The sequence below is a fragment of the Micromesistius poutassou genome, assembly GCF_964030765.1.
Source record: "Micromesistius poutassou genome assembly, chromosome: 18".
Taxonomy (NCBI): Eukaryota; Metazoa; Chordata; class Actinopteri; order Gadiformes; family Gadidae; genus Micromesistius; species Micromesistius poutassou.
This window is the reverse complement of record NC_140288.1, coordinates 271,443-289,202: the sequence shown is the minus strand read 5'-3', so window position 1 is coordinate 289,202 and position 17,760 is coordinate 271,443. Positions and strand designations below refer to the sequence as shown.

General features: G+C 47.3%; 1 protein-coding gene across 1 annotated transcript in view; it reads left to right on the top strand.

Annotated features, from left to right (window-relative positions):
- The window catches only part of plppr1 (phospholipid phosphatase related 1), a gene marked incomplete at its 5' end in the record, with an annotated part of 23,177 nt that extends 5,708 nt beyond the window's left edge, over window positions 1–17,469 (top strand). Inside the window, 4 exons of the mRNA XM_084483217.1 lie at window positions 1,071–1,321; window positions 2,940–3,116; window positions 14,217–14,348; window positions 17,116–17,469. Coding sequence (XP_084339343.1) covers window positions 1,071–1,321; window positions 2,940–3,116; window positions 14,217–14,348; window positions 17,116–17,148 — 593 coding nt within the window. The 3' untranslated portion in view covers window positions 17,149–17,469. The remainder of the gene's footprint in view (window positions 1–1,070; window positions 1,322–2,939; window positions 3,117–14,216; window positions 14,349–17,115) is intronic.
- Window positions 17,470–17,760: the final 291 nt, after the last annotated feature.

The window sequence follows — 17,760 nt, the reverse complement described above, 5'->3', positions numbered from 1 at the left end:
CAACAAACACACACTGGACAAACACACACTGACCCAACAAACACACACTGAACAAACACATTTGTGGGGCAGGGTGCAGCACTTGAGCACAAATGTGAGGACACTAGTCAGTTTCTCATCAAAGCGAGTAAGAAAGCAGCCTTGTCGGGTAGCAACATTAAGCCAGCAGGTTACGTCTCTAGCAAGTCTGTGGCGAAACCACGATGGTTGCAGTCTGAAAGTCCTAAGCAGGCTATAACTATAGTTGTGTGTTCGTCAACAACAAGACGGTGATGCTCATCTGTGAACCAAAGTGAGGCGGTGAGAGAATGTGCTTTATATTCAGTCATACTGTGGTGCTTCCACGCCCAGTGGATAGGAGGAGGGAGGAGGGTCATTTCATGGACAACCGCTCCACATAATCATCATATTTCACAGCCATCAGTGAGCAGCCGACCGCCGTCACGCCCCGTAGGGGCAGAGCTGGCACACTCCAACATTTGGATTAATAACTCATATTCAGAAATAACATGCCTTTGTTTCTCATATTAAAATAATAGGTGGTGTATTATAATGTTACTCTACTCATTAACCTGCTATATATAAATGTATGTTCTTTACTGCTCCACTGTACTCTTCTTACCTCTCTGATCCACACTGTCCACTACTACTCTTGGGTCTGTACTGTGTATCTATTCTACTCTGTGCTCTAATGTATCTCTACTCTACTCTGTGTTCTCTACTCTGTGCTCTCTACTCTGTGCTCTCTACTCTGTGCTCTCTACTCTGTGATCTCTACTCTGTGCTCTCTACTCTACTTTGGTCTCTACTCTGTGCTCTCTACTCTGTGATCTCTACTCTGTGCTCTCTACTCTGTGCTCTCTACTCTACTTTGGTCTCTACTCTGTGCTCTCTACTCTGTGATCTCTACTCTGTGCTCTCTACTCTACTTTGCTCTCTACTCTGTGCTCTCTACTCTACTTTGGTCTCTACTCTGTGCTCTCTACTCTACTTTGGTCTCTACTCTGTGCTCTCTACTCTACTTTGGTCTCTACTCTGTGCTCTCTACTCTACTTTGGTCTCTACTCCAGGTGTGTTTGCCTTCGGCCTGTTGGCGACAGACATCTTCGTTAACGCGGGCCAGGTGGTGACGGGCGGTCTGTCTCCCTACTTCCTGTCCATCTGCAAACCCAACTACACGGGCGCCGCCTGCCGCCTGCACCAGCAGTTCATCGCCCACGGCAACGTGTGCACGGGCAGCGCGGCGCTGGTGGAGCACGCACGGCGGTCCTTCCCCTCCAAGGACGCCGCGCTCAGCGTGTACGCCGCCGTCTACCTGACGGTGAGACACATGCACACACGCACGCACACACACGCACGCACACACACGCACGCATACACACGCACACACGCACACACACACACACACGTGTAATCTGAAGCGGTTTTCCCATCTTGGCGGCGGACAGCGTGGACAGGCAGAGCTGTGGTCACCCGCAGGCTGGACGCTCTGCAGATGTGTGGCCGACTGATTGCATGAAAGAGAAACATCTTCGTTTCTATCATGTTCATGAAAGCACCAACCCGGGCACTATTTGGAGCTGGAGCTTTTTGGTACTTGGGCTTGTTCAAACATTAAAATAGCTCATTACTAGGTTCCTTATTAAAATCCTTCTGAAGGCCTCCGCTTGCCACATCCCTTTTATTTAAATGGAGGCAAGTGAGCAGTGTTAGTGAATCTTTTTCTTTTTATTTCAACCAGTTAGTTGAGCCCCATGTTAAAGCAGCCCGTGTTCAGCCCTTCTGATGAAGGCTGTAAGGCCCTCAGTCTCAAGGCACCCGTCCATGTCTCCTACGTTCTGTCCTGGGATCTAACTGGGCTGTTTAGATGAGATGAAACCCAACCTCCCAACCTACCGAGGCATCCACACAAACTCACACATGTACACACTCGGTACAAATGACTTGTACAGAGGCTAGCATCTTATTGGTTGGAATATTAACTTATTTGTCTTGGGGACATAACCACATATTTCTGTTACAGGGGGATTTAAGGTCTTTAAAATGTGTAGGATAACTTATTTATGCATTCCTGACATTCATGCTAAACGAGGCAAGAATGTTTCAGTCAATTTTCCTTTCAGTTTTCATTTAGTCTCTAATATTCTTCATGGCCTGCTGAGCTGGTGCTGGTGGAGGACTTATTTTAAGACAAATCTTTCAGTTGCCAATTAAGCAAAATGCTGTACTTTTTTTCTAAATAAAACGGCATAGTTACAGTTGAATGACGTTAAGAATGTCTTTCAAGACCAAAGAAAAATACTTTTAAAGGCAAGCAGGGTTTATCTGTGAGCCAGTGAGAAATTAAAACAGAGTTACGGAGGGATTAGAGAAAATGACCGTTAACGTATGGGACCTTTGAAGGAGGATCATATATTATTGATATTTCTCTCTGTATTCTGCCGCAGATCTGTTATCACAAACATCTGAAGCTTGGATTTCCGTTGTTAAAATAAGGATAATTAAGTGATCCGTTGTTGAATAGCATGACGCTATAAGAAGTCCTCAAGTGTTGAGAATGTTCTGAAGGCGAGGGGTCTGGGAGGAGACAGCCTCACCCTGGAGTGGATAACCCTATTCCAGGAGCAAGGCTCAAACATACAGAGAGGAACAGGAGGAACATCCTTCATCCAAACGTGGGCTGTTTGTCCTGAACTAGGACTGCATTTGAAATATATTGAATTCAGAGAATTCAGACACCTGCCATCAAGGGGTAGCTAGGGGCCATGGCGTGTCGCTCATCGATGCTTAGGGGCAGACTGCACTGGGGAATCAAACGCTGTACCTTCTGGGAGTACACCCTTAACAGGAGACTGTCCACCCTTATATCTTGATTTTTATATCTTGAACAAAACGTGCAAGCTGCACGTCTTCAGTGCTAACGTGCTCCTCTCCTCCAGATGTACATCACCAGCACCATCAGGACCAAGTCCAGCCGGCTGGCCAAGCCCGTGCTGTGCCTGGTCACGCTGTGCTCCGCCTTCCTGACCGGCCTCAACCGCGTCTCCGAGTACCGCAACCACTGCTCGGACGTCCTGGCCGGCTTCGTCCTGGGAACGGCCGTCGCTCTCTTCCTGGTGAGACTCCGTCCGGTTCAGATGAAGTCAGAAACTCATCTAGACGTCCTGTGGATCTATCCCATCTGTGGTTTGATCTTCAGAGAGTGAGAGAGAGACAGCAAATAAAACATCTCTAAATACACAGTATGTACCATGTGGAGGATGAGTGAGTAGTGCATTGTGTAAAGAGTGAGTCCAGGGGGTGAGTATAGTGTATTGTGAGGAGTGAGTCCAGGGGGTGAGTATAGTGTATTGTGTGAGGAGTGAGTCCAGGGGGTGAGTATAGTGTATTGTGAGGAGTGAGTCCAGGGGGTGAGTATAGTGTATTGTGTGAGGAGTGAGTCCAGGGGGTGAGTCTGTTCATGAGGACTTTGAGGTCTTCTCTCATCTCAACAGGTGATGAACTTTGCTGTGATCACACACTGTTGTGTGGCAGTGTGTGAGGGTCTGGAGCGTCTTTAAAGTCCTTCCTTTGTAATCCGTGAAGTGTGTGTTCCTGAAGTCTTCGTATGGCTGGAGGTCAGGAGGTGCAGCTCTGTCTCCAGTTGGTTTAGTGTGCAGTGGGAGCACAGTCTGTTCTCCTGGGAGCCAGGTCGGTCTGTCTGTCTGTCTGTCTGTCTGTCCCTTCTTCAGGCTGTGTTGGCTGAGTCTGTATCTGGTCGAGGATTTCCTCCGTTTTGGGTCGGTCACGTGGTCAGGTATTCTGCCATGGTGTAGTCTCTGTTGAGGGACAAAGAGCAAGGCAATTGACTCTGGTTTTTGGTGGACTCTTTCCAATGTGCCAAATCATTTTGTTTTCTTATAATTAGGTTTTGCCTGATGTGTTGGTTGTTGTGTGTTGGACAGAGTCCCAGCACAAGCTGGCTAGGGGGTGTAACTCTCTGTGGGTAAGAGTCTGTTGTGGGGTGTGTTGCTGTCGCTTTCCTTAAAGCGGTTATACAATTTTAGGACTCCCTTCTGAATTTTAATAACGATTGGATATCGTCCTAATTCTGCTCTGCATGCATTATTTGGTGTCTTTCTTTGGACTTTTAGTATTGATTTGCATAATTCTGCATGAAAAGTTTCAATTTGATGTTTGTCCCATTTTATAAAATCTTGGTTAGTGAGGTCAGACCTCACAGCCGTAGAGCGCAGTGGGCTCTGTTAGTGAGGCCTCACAGCCGTAGAGCGCAGTGGGCTCTGTTAGTGAGGCCTCACAGCCGTAGAGCGCAGTGGGCTCTGTTAGTGAGGCCTCACAGCCGTAGAGCGCAGTGGGCTCTGTTACTGCATCAAAGACTTTTGGCCACATCTTAATTAGGAAGTTTAGTTAGATATTTCTTTTTAAGGCATAAAATGCCCTCGTTGCCTCTCAGGTCATTAACAGCTTTGTTGCAGTTTCCTGTGGCGTTCATGTTTATGCCGAGGTAGGTATTGTTTTTTGTTTGCTCTAGAGTAACAGTGTCTCGGTGGAATGTGTGTTGAGGCTCAGCCTTTTTTCAAATATCATTATTAGGTTGGTTTATAGATTTGACTAAGGTTCACTGTCAGGGCCCAGGTTTGAGAGCAGCTGTACAGAAGATGGAGGTGCTGCTGTAGGCCTTCTCTGGTTGGGGACAGCAGCACCAGCACATTTGATTTGTCTACTAGTGTTATGCCAGGGGCTGCGGACTGTTTGTTACGTTTACATGTGGGGCATTTAGCAGACTTACACCAGTTAATGCACACATTCACACACCGACGGCGGAGTCAACCATGCAGTTAGGGTCTGGCTCAGGGACACCTCGACGCTCCTCCTGAGGGTTGGGGTTAGGGTTGTCCTTGCTAGTTGGTTAATGTATATGTTGAACAGGGTCGGACTCAAGCTGCATCCCTGTCTCACATCCCGGCTCAGTCCTTGGTTCCAAATATTGGGGAAGATCCGGAGCTAAGAATAGCGTTAAGCAGTTTTAGAATTGCCAATTTTGAGATCTGTATATTTAATCATTTCATTTGGAATCAAGGCCGTAATTCACACCGCCGTCCGAAATACCACCTCCGTCCGAAATAATCAATAGCAAATGTAATCATAACAAGACCATAATTCCATATATATTGGGGGCGACAGTGGTGCAGTCTATTTGATTGTAGTTGGATTTTTACGTGAAGATTAACCACTTAGAATTGTTGTCTCTTCCAACTGACCACGATACAAAGTAGTCCATACAGTTTTGGGCCACCACCATCGAGTCGTTCACATGTCACGATATATTTGCTAAATAAATAGCTTGTTAGTTTCATTGTGATGGAAGGTGATGTCGTGGCATTGTTGGCTAATGTGCCTCCTGATAACCCATTAATCACATGTTTTAGTTAATTGCACATCTTTTTCTTTTATCTGTTCAAGTGCACCATAAAGGGTACACTCTCTATGAGAGTTTTATTTTATATTTGTCCATGGGAGTCAACAAATTATGCTAGCTAAAAATGTATGTATATCTTTTATTGTACATCAACTAAGAACATAAACACAATGTAGTGTGGCCAACCTTTTGTCCAGCCTTAACACTAAACAACAGACTGAAACCATCTGGGCAAGCATTTACCGATATGATCAAACCACGACTTACGGCATTAAAACGATGATTAGAAAGACGCTTGATGATTTAAGACCTGCTGCCAGCCCTTTTCTTCTTATTTCCAAAAGAGCTCACATACGTCCTCCAGCCCAAGCAACTGTCGATCAACAATATATGTCTTTTTAGTATTCATTGATTGGGATTTATTCAAGGAGTTTTGCACACATGGAATCAAGTTGATCAATGCATCATTGGGACAAGGGAGTGAGCCAAAACTACAATAAAAAATGACCTCATGAATAACCAGTTCACTAAGGGAACCTATACAGATTCAACTCTTTCATCGCAAGCTTAGTCTTGTTTTGAAAAAAAGCCTAGTTTTGCTTCCAATTTAACTTTTGACAAGGGCGCTTGGTTCATGCCGGTTAGAGACCTCATTATTCTGGGACTTGCTGGCTGATCCCCCATTACAGTCAGTTTGACATAAAGCAGACAGCAGCAGGTCCTGTGAGGGTCTGGGTACTTCAGTAGTTACAACCAACAGGGGATGTGTGAATAATGACGAGCACAGGACTACTGTTATATGCTCAAACCTAAAGAATGAAACCCACAGAGTGAGGCCTGATTCCAGTGAGATGCTGGCTGGTTATTCCTGTAACTCAGATCAATGAAACGCTCTATATGTTAATGGTTTGGTGTAGCCTGCCTCTATGAGAGTTTGGCGATTTAAAGAGGAAGTACGTTAAATGCACGACAAACATTAATTGCCTCAGTGAACATCATGACGGCGCGTCTTGTGCACATTCCTCTTCTGCACCCTCGTTTGTGCGTCCCCTGGTGGACTACTGTGTGTGGACCCCCTGGTGAGTCCCAGGGAAAGGCCTTTAGGGTTAGGGTAGTAGTGGTTAGGGTAGTAGTGGTTAGGGTAGTAGTGGTTAGGGTAGTAGTGGTTAGGGTTAGGGTAGTAGTGGTTAGGGTTAGGGTAGTAGTGGTTAGGGTAGTAGTGGTTAGGGTAGTAGTGGTTAGGGTAGTAGTGGTTAGGGTTAGGGTAGTAGTGGTTAGGGTTAGGGTAGTAGTGGTTAGGGTAGTAGTGGTTAGGGTAGTAGTGGTTAGGGTTAGGGTAGTAGTGGTTAGGGTAGTAGTGGTTAGGGTAGTAGTGGTTAGGGTAGTAGTGGTTAGGGTTAGGGTAGTAGTGGTTAGGGTTAGGGTAGTAGTGGTTAGGGTAGTAGTGGTTAGGGTAGTAGTGGTTAGGGTTAGGGTAGTAGTGGTTAGGGTAGTAGTGGTTAGGGTAGTAGTGGTTAGGGTAGTAGTGGTTAGGGTTAGGGTTACTCACTCATCACTGTTGGCCGTGGAGGGATTACATTGTTATGAAGCCCTCTGTGTGGATGAAGACAGGACACCCTTCAGTCAGCAGCTAACGCCCAAAGCTGCTGAACAAGCTTCAGTTTTTGGCGAACTCGGAGTGAGACTGCGTTGGTTTGTAGGGTGTCCCGGGGGGAATATGCAGGGCTTTGTGAGTTCTGAACTTGTATATTATGGAAACATAATTTCCATAAGTTTAGATGTATTGTTCTTTCGTTAGTTTCAAATGAATTCTGTAATTTAATTTTTCAGCAGGATAACTTGCTGAATGTACCAGCAAATGTGGAATATTGTTTTTTGGATTGCTGGATGTAATTCACTTAGTTCACTAAAACACTGATGTTGAACCTTTATTGTGGTGTTGTTGATCCTACTCCTCATGAGGAGGTGCTTCTACAGGTCTGTGGGTGCTCCTAACTTTATGAAGATGGGTCAGTCCTTCAGAGCTCAGGGTTAACGTGGCGCTCAGGGAGGTGGAGAACACACAGAGACTCAGGGACTGCAATGCAGTGAAATGGAGAAGAAGAAAGTGCAAGCGGATTGTAGAGAATTATTAAGCGTTTCTGAATTAATGTGGGTCCCAGCTGCTGCTACTTGGTATTTCATGAAACGTACGTGGAGTGCTAAGTATGTTTTAAGGAATTGCCTTGTTCATTCGAAAGAGAGAAATGAGAAATGGGATAGGAATGGTCGTTCAGTTATTCTGTGGTGAACGTGAACAGGTTTCTTAGAAGGGTGTAGAGGAGAATCAGGATACGGTATCGGCACGTTTGTTTCTATTGCACACTTCAAACACAAAGTTCCTTCACATGGTTTTACAAAGACTCCTAAAATGCAACAGTGCAGAAATACATTTGAATAGAAAGCCTCTTCAGAAGTGTCTATTGTATAATAATATAATCCTCTGGTATAGAGCCTGTAACGGGGCAGTGGTACTGCGGTGAGGCGCGGAGGACGTCCACGCTGCTGAATACCAACGCCACGCAGAGCCGGCCTCTGCAGTGGCTCTCCGCTCCAAACCGGGGGAAAGCTATCTCAGAGAGCCAGGCCATCCTCAGAGTGACAGCAGAAGCCTCCACAGCCCAGACGGAGACACACAGGAGGCAGAGGGCGCTCCTACATCACCAGGCATTTATTCAGACGTCGGTCAAGCTTTATTGAACACAAAGGAGAGAGGGACAGAGAGAGAGAGAGAGAGAGAGAGAGAGAGAGAGAGAGAGAGAGAGAGAGAGAGAGAGAGAGAGAGAGAGAGAGAGAGACCGACCATAACAGACTAAAACAAGACCAGACCATAACAAAGCAAGGCTGGGACAGCCTGGGCCGGCCGGTCTGACGGTCGGAGCGGGTCCCCTCCGGAGGGCTGAGTGTGTTGCTGGCTGTCAGTCGGTGTTCAGAGGGAGTCAGCCTCTCTTATCACAGACTCCTCCTTGAGGCCTGAATGGTTTAATCCAGAGGCCGCTGCTGTGATCTAGTTTATTCTCCACGCCTTGTAAGTGTGCTCTAGTGACATCAAAGCAGACTGAGGACCTAAAGGAGGTAGCCGTACATGCCGCTCAAGGGCACATAAACTTCAATCGTAAACTGTGGGAATGGACGCTGGAAGATGGGAGGAATGTTTATAAAACTAATACCAGATAATTTATGTTGTTTGGCAAAGACAGAATGTTTAAATGTAGTCCGAGTTAGTGAGGCGAACTACAGCCAAAGCAGACAATCAACATCGGAGTGGCAAAAAAATGCTAGTTTCCAAACTAGTTTCATAAAGAAAGTGGACAGAACCAGAACCACGTCTGCGGCACAATAGCTGTTCATGTTCGAGGTGTATACTGGGTGTTATGGCCAGTAGACATTAGATTTGTGAAATAAATTATGTAGAGAAATGCCTGAATCCATTTTCCCTGGGAGGTTGGGTGTGAAGGATGTGATCCCGCGGCCTGGCGGAGGTATTGATGGCGGGGCAGGTTTACAGACCAGGCTAGTAGCCGCTCATCCATAGTGGCAGTGCGGTGATGAACAGGCCGTGTACGGGCTGATCAGGACAAAGGGTTCTGAAGGTTGGTGCTGATTAGGAACCCGTCCCTGCTTCTAGTCCCGGGTTTCCACCTCGACTCGGTGGATCCCGGTTCATGTTTGGTTTGATGAAAACCAAACGTTTCCAGAGTGTAATTCAGGCATCGTGTTAAAGTGCGTCCAACACAATACACACATGGTAGGACACACTCCACCTGGGGACCTACACAGCGAGGTTCAGGAGGACCAGACTCATCAGCAGAGGACCAGGAGGTGGAGAGAGAGGGGAGGAGGCATGAGGAGGTGAGGAGAGACAGAGGAGGCTAAGAGACATGATGAGGAGGTGAGGAGAGATGACAGATTCAGAGGGAGGGGAGGAGACATAGAGGTAAGGAGAGGGAATTGATGATAGAGATGATGGAGGTAATGGATCCCAGATCATTTCTCTGATGCTTCTCAGCTGTAGGTCAGCATCACCCAGCCGTGAAGATGTTACCTGACTCTCTCTCCTCACTTTGTCTCACTCTAGCTCAAATCACACCTCTCTCTCTCACTCTACTCTATAACTTGAACTATCTCTCTTTCTAACTCTGTGTGTGTGTGTGTGTGTGTGTGTGTGTGTGTGTGTGTGTGTGTGTGTGTGTGTGGTCTCATCATAGTGGGTAATGAGTCCCTTGAGGTGGGTGTCGACAGTAAACCATGTGATGGACGGCCATCTTGGTCCGCAGTAATTGGACAGAACACACACACTCTCACACACACACTCTCACACACACTCTCTCACACACACACTCTCACACTCTCTCACACACACACTCTCACACTCTCTCACACACACTCTCTCACACACACCCAGATCGTGCCTCTGGAGTTTGATTGATTGGCTAAATGCAGCATGTGCAGATGTTCAGTTAAAGTTCTGCTGGCTTCAGTCAGGTCGTGTCTGCTCCCTCTCCTATTTCCCATCTCAGCAGCAGGTGTGATATTGATCAGCGATTACAAGCTGCTGGAGTCTGGGGAGAGGCTCCCACTGGTGATGTCTCGATACCACAGCTAGTCTCCAAAACAATCTTGTGATCAATTGGTTGTTGGATTATTTTTCAGACATTAAAAATGGCAGCCATCCAGGAGGGCGAAGGCGTGTTACAGCTCACCCAGCCATCACTAGGGGGGTCACCTCCACCCTCCACAGCTCACCCAGCCATCACTAGGGGGGTCACCTCCACCCTCCACAGCTCACCCAGCCGTCACTAGGGGGGTCACCTCCACCCTCCACAGCTCACCCAGCCATCACTAGGGGGGTCACCCTCCACAGCTCACCCAGCCGTCACTAGGGGGGTCACCTCCACAGCTCACCCAGCCGTCACTAGGGGGGGTCACCCTCCACAGCTCACCCAGCCGTCACTAGAGGGGTCACCTGGTCTGGGTCCTTCCTCACACTAAAGCGTTAACATGGAGGCGTCCCTCTGGCCCCTGGAGCCCCGGTGCTGAGGGTCCCTGACCTCCAGGGGGCGCTGCCCAGGGGGGGTCATCCAGAGGTTTGGGCGGACAGGGGGCCCCTGGGACCACGGGCAGAGCCAGCCTTCTAGAGCGTTCTAATACTCCCCAGCCCTCTACAGCAGAGGGATCTGATCAGCTCAGCTCTTTGTGGCGTAGAGACGAGTCAACGGGCCGTGGACGGGCCGGCAGACTGCACTAATGCGACCCTATGGATGTCCCACCAGTCACCTCGCCCAATGAGAGGAGCCCCCTTATCCATGTCCCGTGTGCAGACATTGTTCAAAGATGGAGCTTGTTTGCAAACAGAATAAGCTGTATTGATTCTGTTGTCAAATCACAGATGCAGCATGAAGCATTCTGATCCCTGTTCCCATTCATAAATGACCCCATGCACGAATGTTCCACAGCATTTCTGGAATAGACTGCACATGAAATATAACTTCCAGACCTTTCTACTGATTAATAACTGAACTAGGTGTGTTTACCAGGCTCAATGTAGTCCTGTTTGCCATAGCTTTCTATTACAAATGTCCATGACATTTGTAATAGAAATCTTCAAATTCTTATCTTATTTTATGATTTTATGACTTTAAAATGTCCCCCTGAAGAGAGACCTCCCCTCCACTGTCTGCCACAGACCGTATTCAGAAGAGCAGAGCACAGAGCAGCACAGAGCAGCACAGAGCAGCACAGAGCAGCACAGAACAGCACAGAGCACAGAGCAGCACAGAGCAGCACAGAGCAGCACAGAGCAGCACAGAACAGCACAGAGCACAGAGCAGCACAGAGCACAAAGCAGCACAGAGCAGCACAGAGCAGCACAGAGCAGCACAGAGCAGCACAGAACAGCACAGAGCACAGAGCAGCACAGAGCACAAAGCAGCACAGAGCAGCACAGAGCAGCACAGAGCAGCACAGAGCAGCACAGAGCACAGAACACAGAGCAGCCCAGAGCAGAACACAGAGCAGCACAGAGCACAGAGCAGAACACAGAGCACAGAGCAGCACAGAGCAGCACAGAGCAGCACAGAGCACAGAGCAGAACACAGAGCACAGAGCAGCACAGAGCAGCACAGAACAGCACAGAGCAGAACACAGAGCACAGAGCAGCACAGAGCACAGAGCAGCACAGAGCACAGAGCACAGAGCAGCACAGAACAGCACAGAGCAGCACAGAGCACAAAGCAGCACAGAGCAGCACAGAGCACAGAACACAGAGCAGCCCAGAGCAGAACACAGAGCAGCACAGAGCACAGAGCAGAACACAGAGCACAGAGCAGCACAGAGCACAGAGCAGCACAGAGCAGCACAGAGCAGCACAGAACACAGAGCAGCACAGAGCAGAGAACATGGTCCACGTCCTGATCCACACAGAGGATAAGAGTATAAGTCATTACGTCATTATAAGAGTATAAGTCATTACGTCATTATAAGAGTATAAGTCATTACGTCATTATAAGAGTATAAGTCATTACGTCATTATAAGAGTATAAGTCATTACGTCATTATAAGAGTATAAGTCATTACGTCATTATAAGAGTATAAGTCATTACGTCATTATAAGAGTATAAGTCATTACGTCATTATAAGAGTATAAGTCATTACGTCATTATAAGAGTATAAGTCATTACGTCATTATAAGAGTATAAGTCATTACGTCATTATAAGAGTATAAGTCATTACGTCATTATAAGAGTATAAGTCATTACGTCATTATAAGAGTATAAGTCATTACGTCATTATAAGAGTATAAGTCATTACGTCATTATAAGAGTATAAGTCATTACGTCATTATAAGAGTATAAGTCATTACGTCATTATAAGAGTATAAGTCATTACGTCATTATAAGAGTATAAGTCATTACGTCATTATAAGAGTATAAGTCATTACGTCATTATAAGAGTATAAGTCATTACGTCATTATAAGAGTATAAGTCATTACGTCATTATAAGAGTATAAGTCATTACGTCATTATAAGAGTATAAGTCATTACGAAATGAGTAAGACTACAAACCCAAAAGACGTTAGTGACGTCATAAAATGATGAGTAGTCGCTGGTGTTGATTTAATTGTGCGAGACGAGATGTACTTCACACAAAACTTAATGTTGCTGTTTTACAACAAACTGCGGCTTTCTTACAGGTGACGTGATGCCACCAGGTGTGGTGTGATTAGTCGTTACAAGCCGTTTTAAAACGGCTTGTAACGACTAATCACACCACACCTGGTGGCATCACTCCACCTTTAACTTCAAAGGTATCTTTTAAGTCACAAACCTCACACATGGCACATTTCAGACGGGATGAAAGATGTCTTCTCTACCGCCGTTGACTAGCGTACATATTCTTTCAGACATTAGTCCTATGGGTGACAGCAGAAGGAGAGGGGCTACAGTACAGATGAACTAGACGGCGGTGGTAGAAGGTCCAGCTGCATATCAACTGGAGAAAAGTGTTTTGTGGACTTTTTGTGGACTACAATATCTGATTGTTTTTTAAACCAGATGAATCTTCCAGCTACGTTGAGGAAGAGATGAGTTCTCAGTGGAGCTTGAAATGTGTTGGGAAACGGCTGAGGACCACCTCTTTCACTACTGGAATACACCTTGCATGCACACACACGCACGCACACACACACTGACACCTTGCACGCACACACACATGTTGTGGGGGGGGTGTGTGTTGGGGGGTGTGTTGGGGGTGTGTGTTTGGGGGTGTGTGTGTTGGGGGGGGGGGGGGGGGGGGGGGGGGTGTTAGGGGGGTGTGTTTGGGGGGGTTGGGGAGCTGGCTGCTGATTGGTTACCAGGGCAGGGCTCAGACAGCTGAAGGCGTTCAGCTGTTCAAGCGGCCCTCTGGTTCATACCTCCCATCACCTCCCCCTCAAACCTCCCCCTCAAACCTCCCCCCTCTCCCTCCCGCCCCACTTCCAATCTCCCTCTCCTCACCTCTGACAGTTCATCTCCCCCTCTCCTCTACCCCTCTCCCTCCTCCTTCTCTCCCCCCTCCTCCTCTCCCCCCTCCCCCCTCCTCCTCTCCCCCCTCCCCTCCCCTCTCCCTCCTCCTCCTCTCCCCCCTCCTCCTCTCCCCCTCCCCTCTCCCTCCTCCTCCTCTCCCCCTCTCCCTCCTCCTCCTCTCCCCTCTCCCCCCTCTCCTCTCCCCCCTCTCCTCTCCCCCTCTCCCCCCTTCCCCCTCGTTTATGGAGGTGGTGTTTGTGTTGTGTAGTTACCACCACCTCCCCCTCTGTGATGGAGCACAGTGCTGGGAGTGACGGGGTCTGGTGGCTGTAAGGGATTCATCCGTCCACTAGTGGGTGACAGTGAGGCCTGGAGTCAGGCCTAAACTATCAAGACAATATTTTCTCATTTATTTCCAAATGATAACATTAAATGTTTCATTAAAAGTTGCATTATTTGGTCGATTTTCCCTGCAGTTGAACGTGATTAGGAGACCTAGATAACTCAAACTTGCAGTCAGGAGATCAGAGAGTCGTATGGGCTCTGACCCAGATTCAGCCGCTGCAGCAGATCACTGCAGTAGGATGGGTATCATATCACACTCCCTCTTTTATTTGATCAAATGAGGGATCTCATCTCTCTGTTGTACCTTGTTGAGTCTTAAGTGCAGAGTCTGATCTTAATCTTAGCCTTAATAGAAATAAGCATAAACGTAGATTGACAGCTGAAGGTGATTTATTGTGTTTCTATCCAGGGTGTGTGTGTGGTGAACAACTTTAAGGGTGTCCACGGTGCTGTCACTCAACAGAAGACTGACGACTACCGCGGCCTGCCCTTAATGACATTCCCGCGGGTGGAGAGCCCTTTGGAAACCCTTAGTGCTCAGGTAAGCAGAACCCCTTAAACCGTAGCCCTTAGCCCTTAAGTTATCCACTTTAAAACAAACACTGAAACACTTTAAAACTGGCAGGCTGTCACCCCAAACTAATCAAGGACCAGAAGTATGAAGCTAATTGATGTAAAGACTAAACTCACTGCTTTGCGTCTTAGAATAACAGCTAGATCATTTTTTGTAACACAATGTGAACAAGCACACAAAAATACTGACTTGGACCCAAATGCAATCCAAGGTGAATCCACAAAGGACCAATGATCCTGCAGCGTGCTGAGCGCCTGGTGCTGAAGGACATGTTGACGGTAGATTGACGACCTTTTGAGTCGTGGTGCCGACGTCTCAAACCACGCCCAGCGCCGTGTTGGTTTGCTATTTTTAGCCCTCGCCCGCAATAATAAATGAATCCTTTATCTTCTTTCTTTTTGATTGAATTGTGAACAGATAAAAACGGTTAACCTCACTGCTCTCTAAACATACTGAAACCCTTTATACTCAGGTACCTAACCCCTTAAACCTACCAACAGCCCTTAATCATCCTCTAATACCTCTAATACTGACCTCCCTTAAACACACTGTACCCCTTAGCTGTAGCGCCTCCCTTAAACACACTGTACCCCTTAGCTGTAGCGCCTCCCTTAAACACACTGTACCCCTTAGCTGTAGCGTCCTCCCTTAAACACACTGTACCCCTTAGCTGTAGCGCCTCCCTTAAACACACTGTACCCCTTAGCTGTAGCGCCTCCCTTAAACACACTGTACCCCTTAGCTGTAGCGCCTCCCTTAAACACACTGTACCCCTTAGCTGTAGCGTCCTCCCTTAAACACACTGTACCCCTTAGCTGTAGCGCCTCCCTTAAACACACTGTACCCCTTAGCTGTAGCGCCTCCCTTAAACACACTGTACCCCTTAGCTGTAGCGCCTCCCTTTCCAACCACACAGAGGACGCCTGTAAGGGGCCTTAGCTCAGTGTCTACCGCAACGTTCCTTAATAGATTTACAATTGATCTTACATTTTTTTAAGTATGGTCATAGCTTGAACGGGATTACACACAAATTAAAACTATTATGAAAAAAAATAGATTCAATTTGTGCCAAATTTGTACACACTACACTTTATTTAAGCCTGCTTAAGCCCCTTAAACATAATGAAACCCTTAGTTCTCGCTTACACAGAACCCCTTAAATCTGCTGAAACCCCTTAAACCTACTAAAACCCCTTAAACCAAATGGAAGCCCCTCCCCCTAAGCGACTCAACATGTGTGTTTGCGTGTGCGTGTGTTTGTTCTTATATGTGTGTGTGTGTGTGTGTGTGTGTGTGTGTGTGTGTGTGTGTGTGTGCGTTTGTGCACATCTCTTTGTGCGTGTTTCTGTCGCTATCTGTTCCTTTCCTTCAGGATATTTTTAGTACTGTGCATTTAAATGTAAAATCGATCAAATCGCAAATATTTTGTCCATATTTAAATTGTGTTGACATATTTCAAATTCTGGTGTGATGTTGTGTGCTGAATATTCATATTTATTAATTTATTTAGAGACATTCAAACTAGATTCTCATCTTGTGTGAGTTGCACAACTTTACCCATTCTAGATTCCTCAATAACTGCTTAACAGTTGACAATACATACATAATACATTGGTGTATATCACAAACCTGCGTTTATCATAGAATTATATTCTAGAACTCATCCTATATAATGTCTAATTCTTTACTTTCTTTCACTCTATTTCCTTTCCTCTTTCCTTCTTTCTCTACTTTTATTTCTATTTTCTCACTTGCTTTCCCTTTTTCTTTCTTATTTGATCCCTTTTGCCTTTTAACATTCTTCCTCTCACACACACACACACACACACACACACACACACACACACACACACACACACACACACACACACACACACACACACACACACACACACACACACACACACAGAAGAAATAGCGCTCTTTGAAAGCGAGACAGCTTGGAGAGCGAGGGAGAGAGGCTTTCATGAGTCACATCCCTGCACACACAGACAGCCTCCCTCTGTTACTCTGCTCCTCATCTGCACACACACAGCAGGGCAGCAGCAGCCCAGATGTGCTCATTGTTGTGGGGTGATAAGCACTAATGGACGGAGGACACACAGCCTGTTCACCACCCTGGTTCAGATCGTCTGTTGAGACCTCCTGTGTTCTCCATCCACCAAACGCTCTCCGCCACACAGACTAGACCTAGATGAATCTAGATGAATCTAGATGAATCTAGATGACTTGACCACCGCCTTCTCCTTTCTGAATTGACATGAGTTCTTTCCCCCGTTTCTTCCTCCATTTGTTGACTTCATTATCCTTCCTCTTTTTATCTTACTTCATTATCCATCCTCTTATTATCTTACTTCATTATCCATCCTCTTATTATCTTACTTCATTATCCATCCTCTTATTATCTTACTTCATTATCCATCACTCTTATCTTTCTCTTTGTACGCCTCCTCTCTCTCGCCCATCCCTCCTCTCTCTCTCTCCTCTCTCTCGCCCGTCACTCGCCCCTCCCTCCTCTCTCTCTCTCCCTCCTCTCTCTCTCTCTCTCCTCTCTCTCGCCCGTCACCCGCCCCTCCCTCCTCTCTCTCTCTCTCTCCTCTCTCTCGCCCGTCACTCGCCCCTCCCTCCTCTCTCTCTCTCTCTCCTCTCTCTCGCCCGTCACTCGCCCCTCCCTCCTCTCTCTCTCTCTCTCCTCTCTCTCGCCCGTCACTCGCCCCTCCCTCCCGACCTTCAGAACCACTCGGCGTCGATGACGGAGGTCACATGACTAAGGGGCCAGCACCGGGTCACGTTTGCGTCTCCGCAGCCGTTCCAGACACAATGAGGCGGACGCACGGCGGCATGGCCCGGCGCTCCGACCGGCCCCGGGGCCCTGGAGACCCCCCGGGGCCCTGGAGACCCCCCGGGACCCTGGAGACCCCCCGGGACCCTGGAGACCCCCCAGGACCCTGGAGACCCCCCAGGACCCTGGAGACCCCCCAGGACAGACCCCCCAGGACCCTGGAGACCCCCCAGGACCCTGGAGACCCCCCAGGACAGACCCCCCAGGACAGACCCCCTGGGGGAGGACTGCCTCCAGCTTTAGTCTGTAGGTCTCAAAGTAATTGAGCTTACTATCTCATTATCTTATTTCTTACTAACTAACTCATTATCTTAGCATAGTCGCCAGATTATTTAGAAAACAAATTGATCACAGAAAGTCGCTTAGCTCATAAGCTTGTTTAGCTCACTTTGCTAAACCGTTTGACTCAAGAAGAATTCAACAGGAAAACTAAAACAGTCGGGTTCGGGTCAGGATCTTTCAGTATATGTAGGATTTATGCAAATACAGCCACCTCATGCCAGCTAAAACAACCATAATGAATAATTAGAGAAGCAG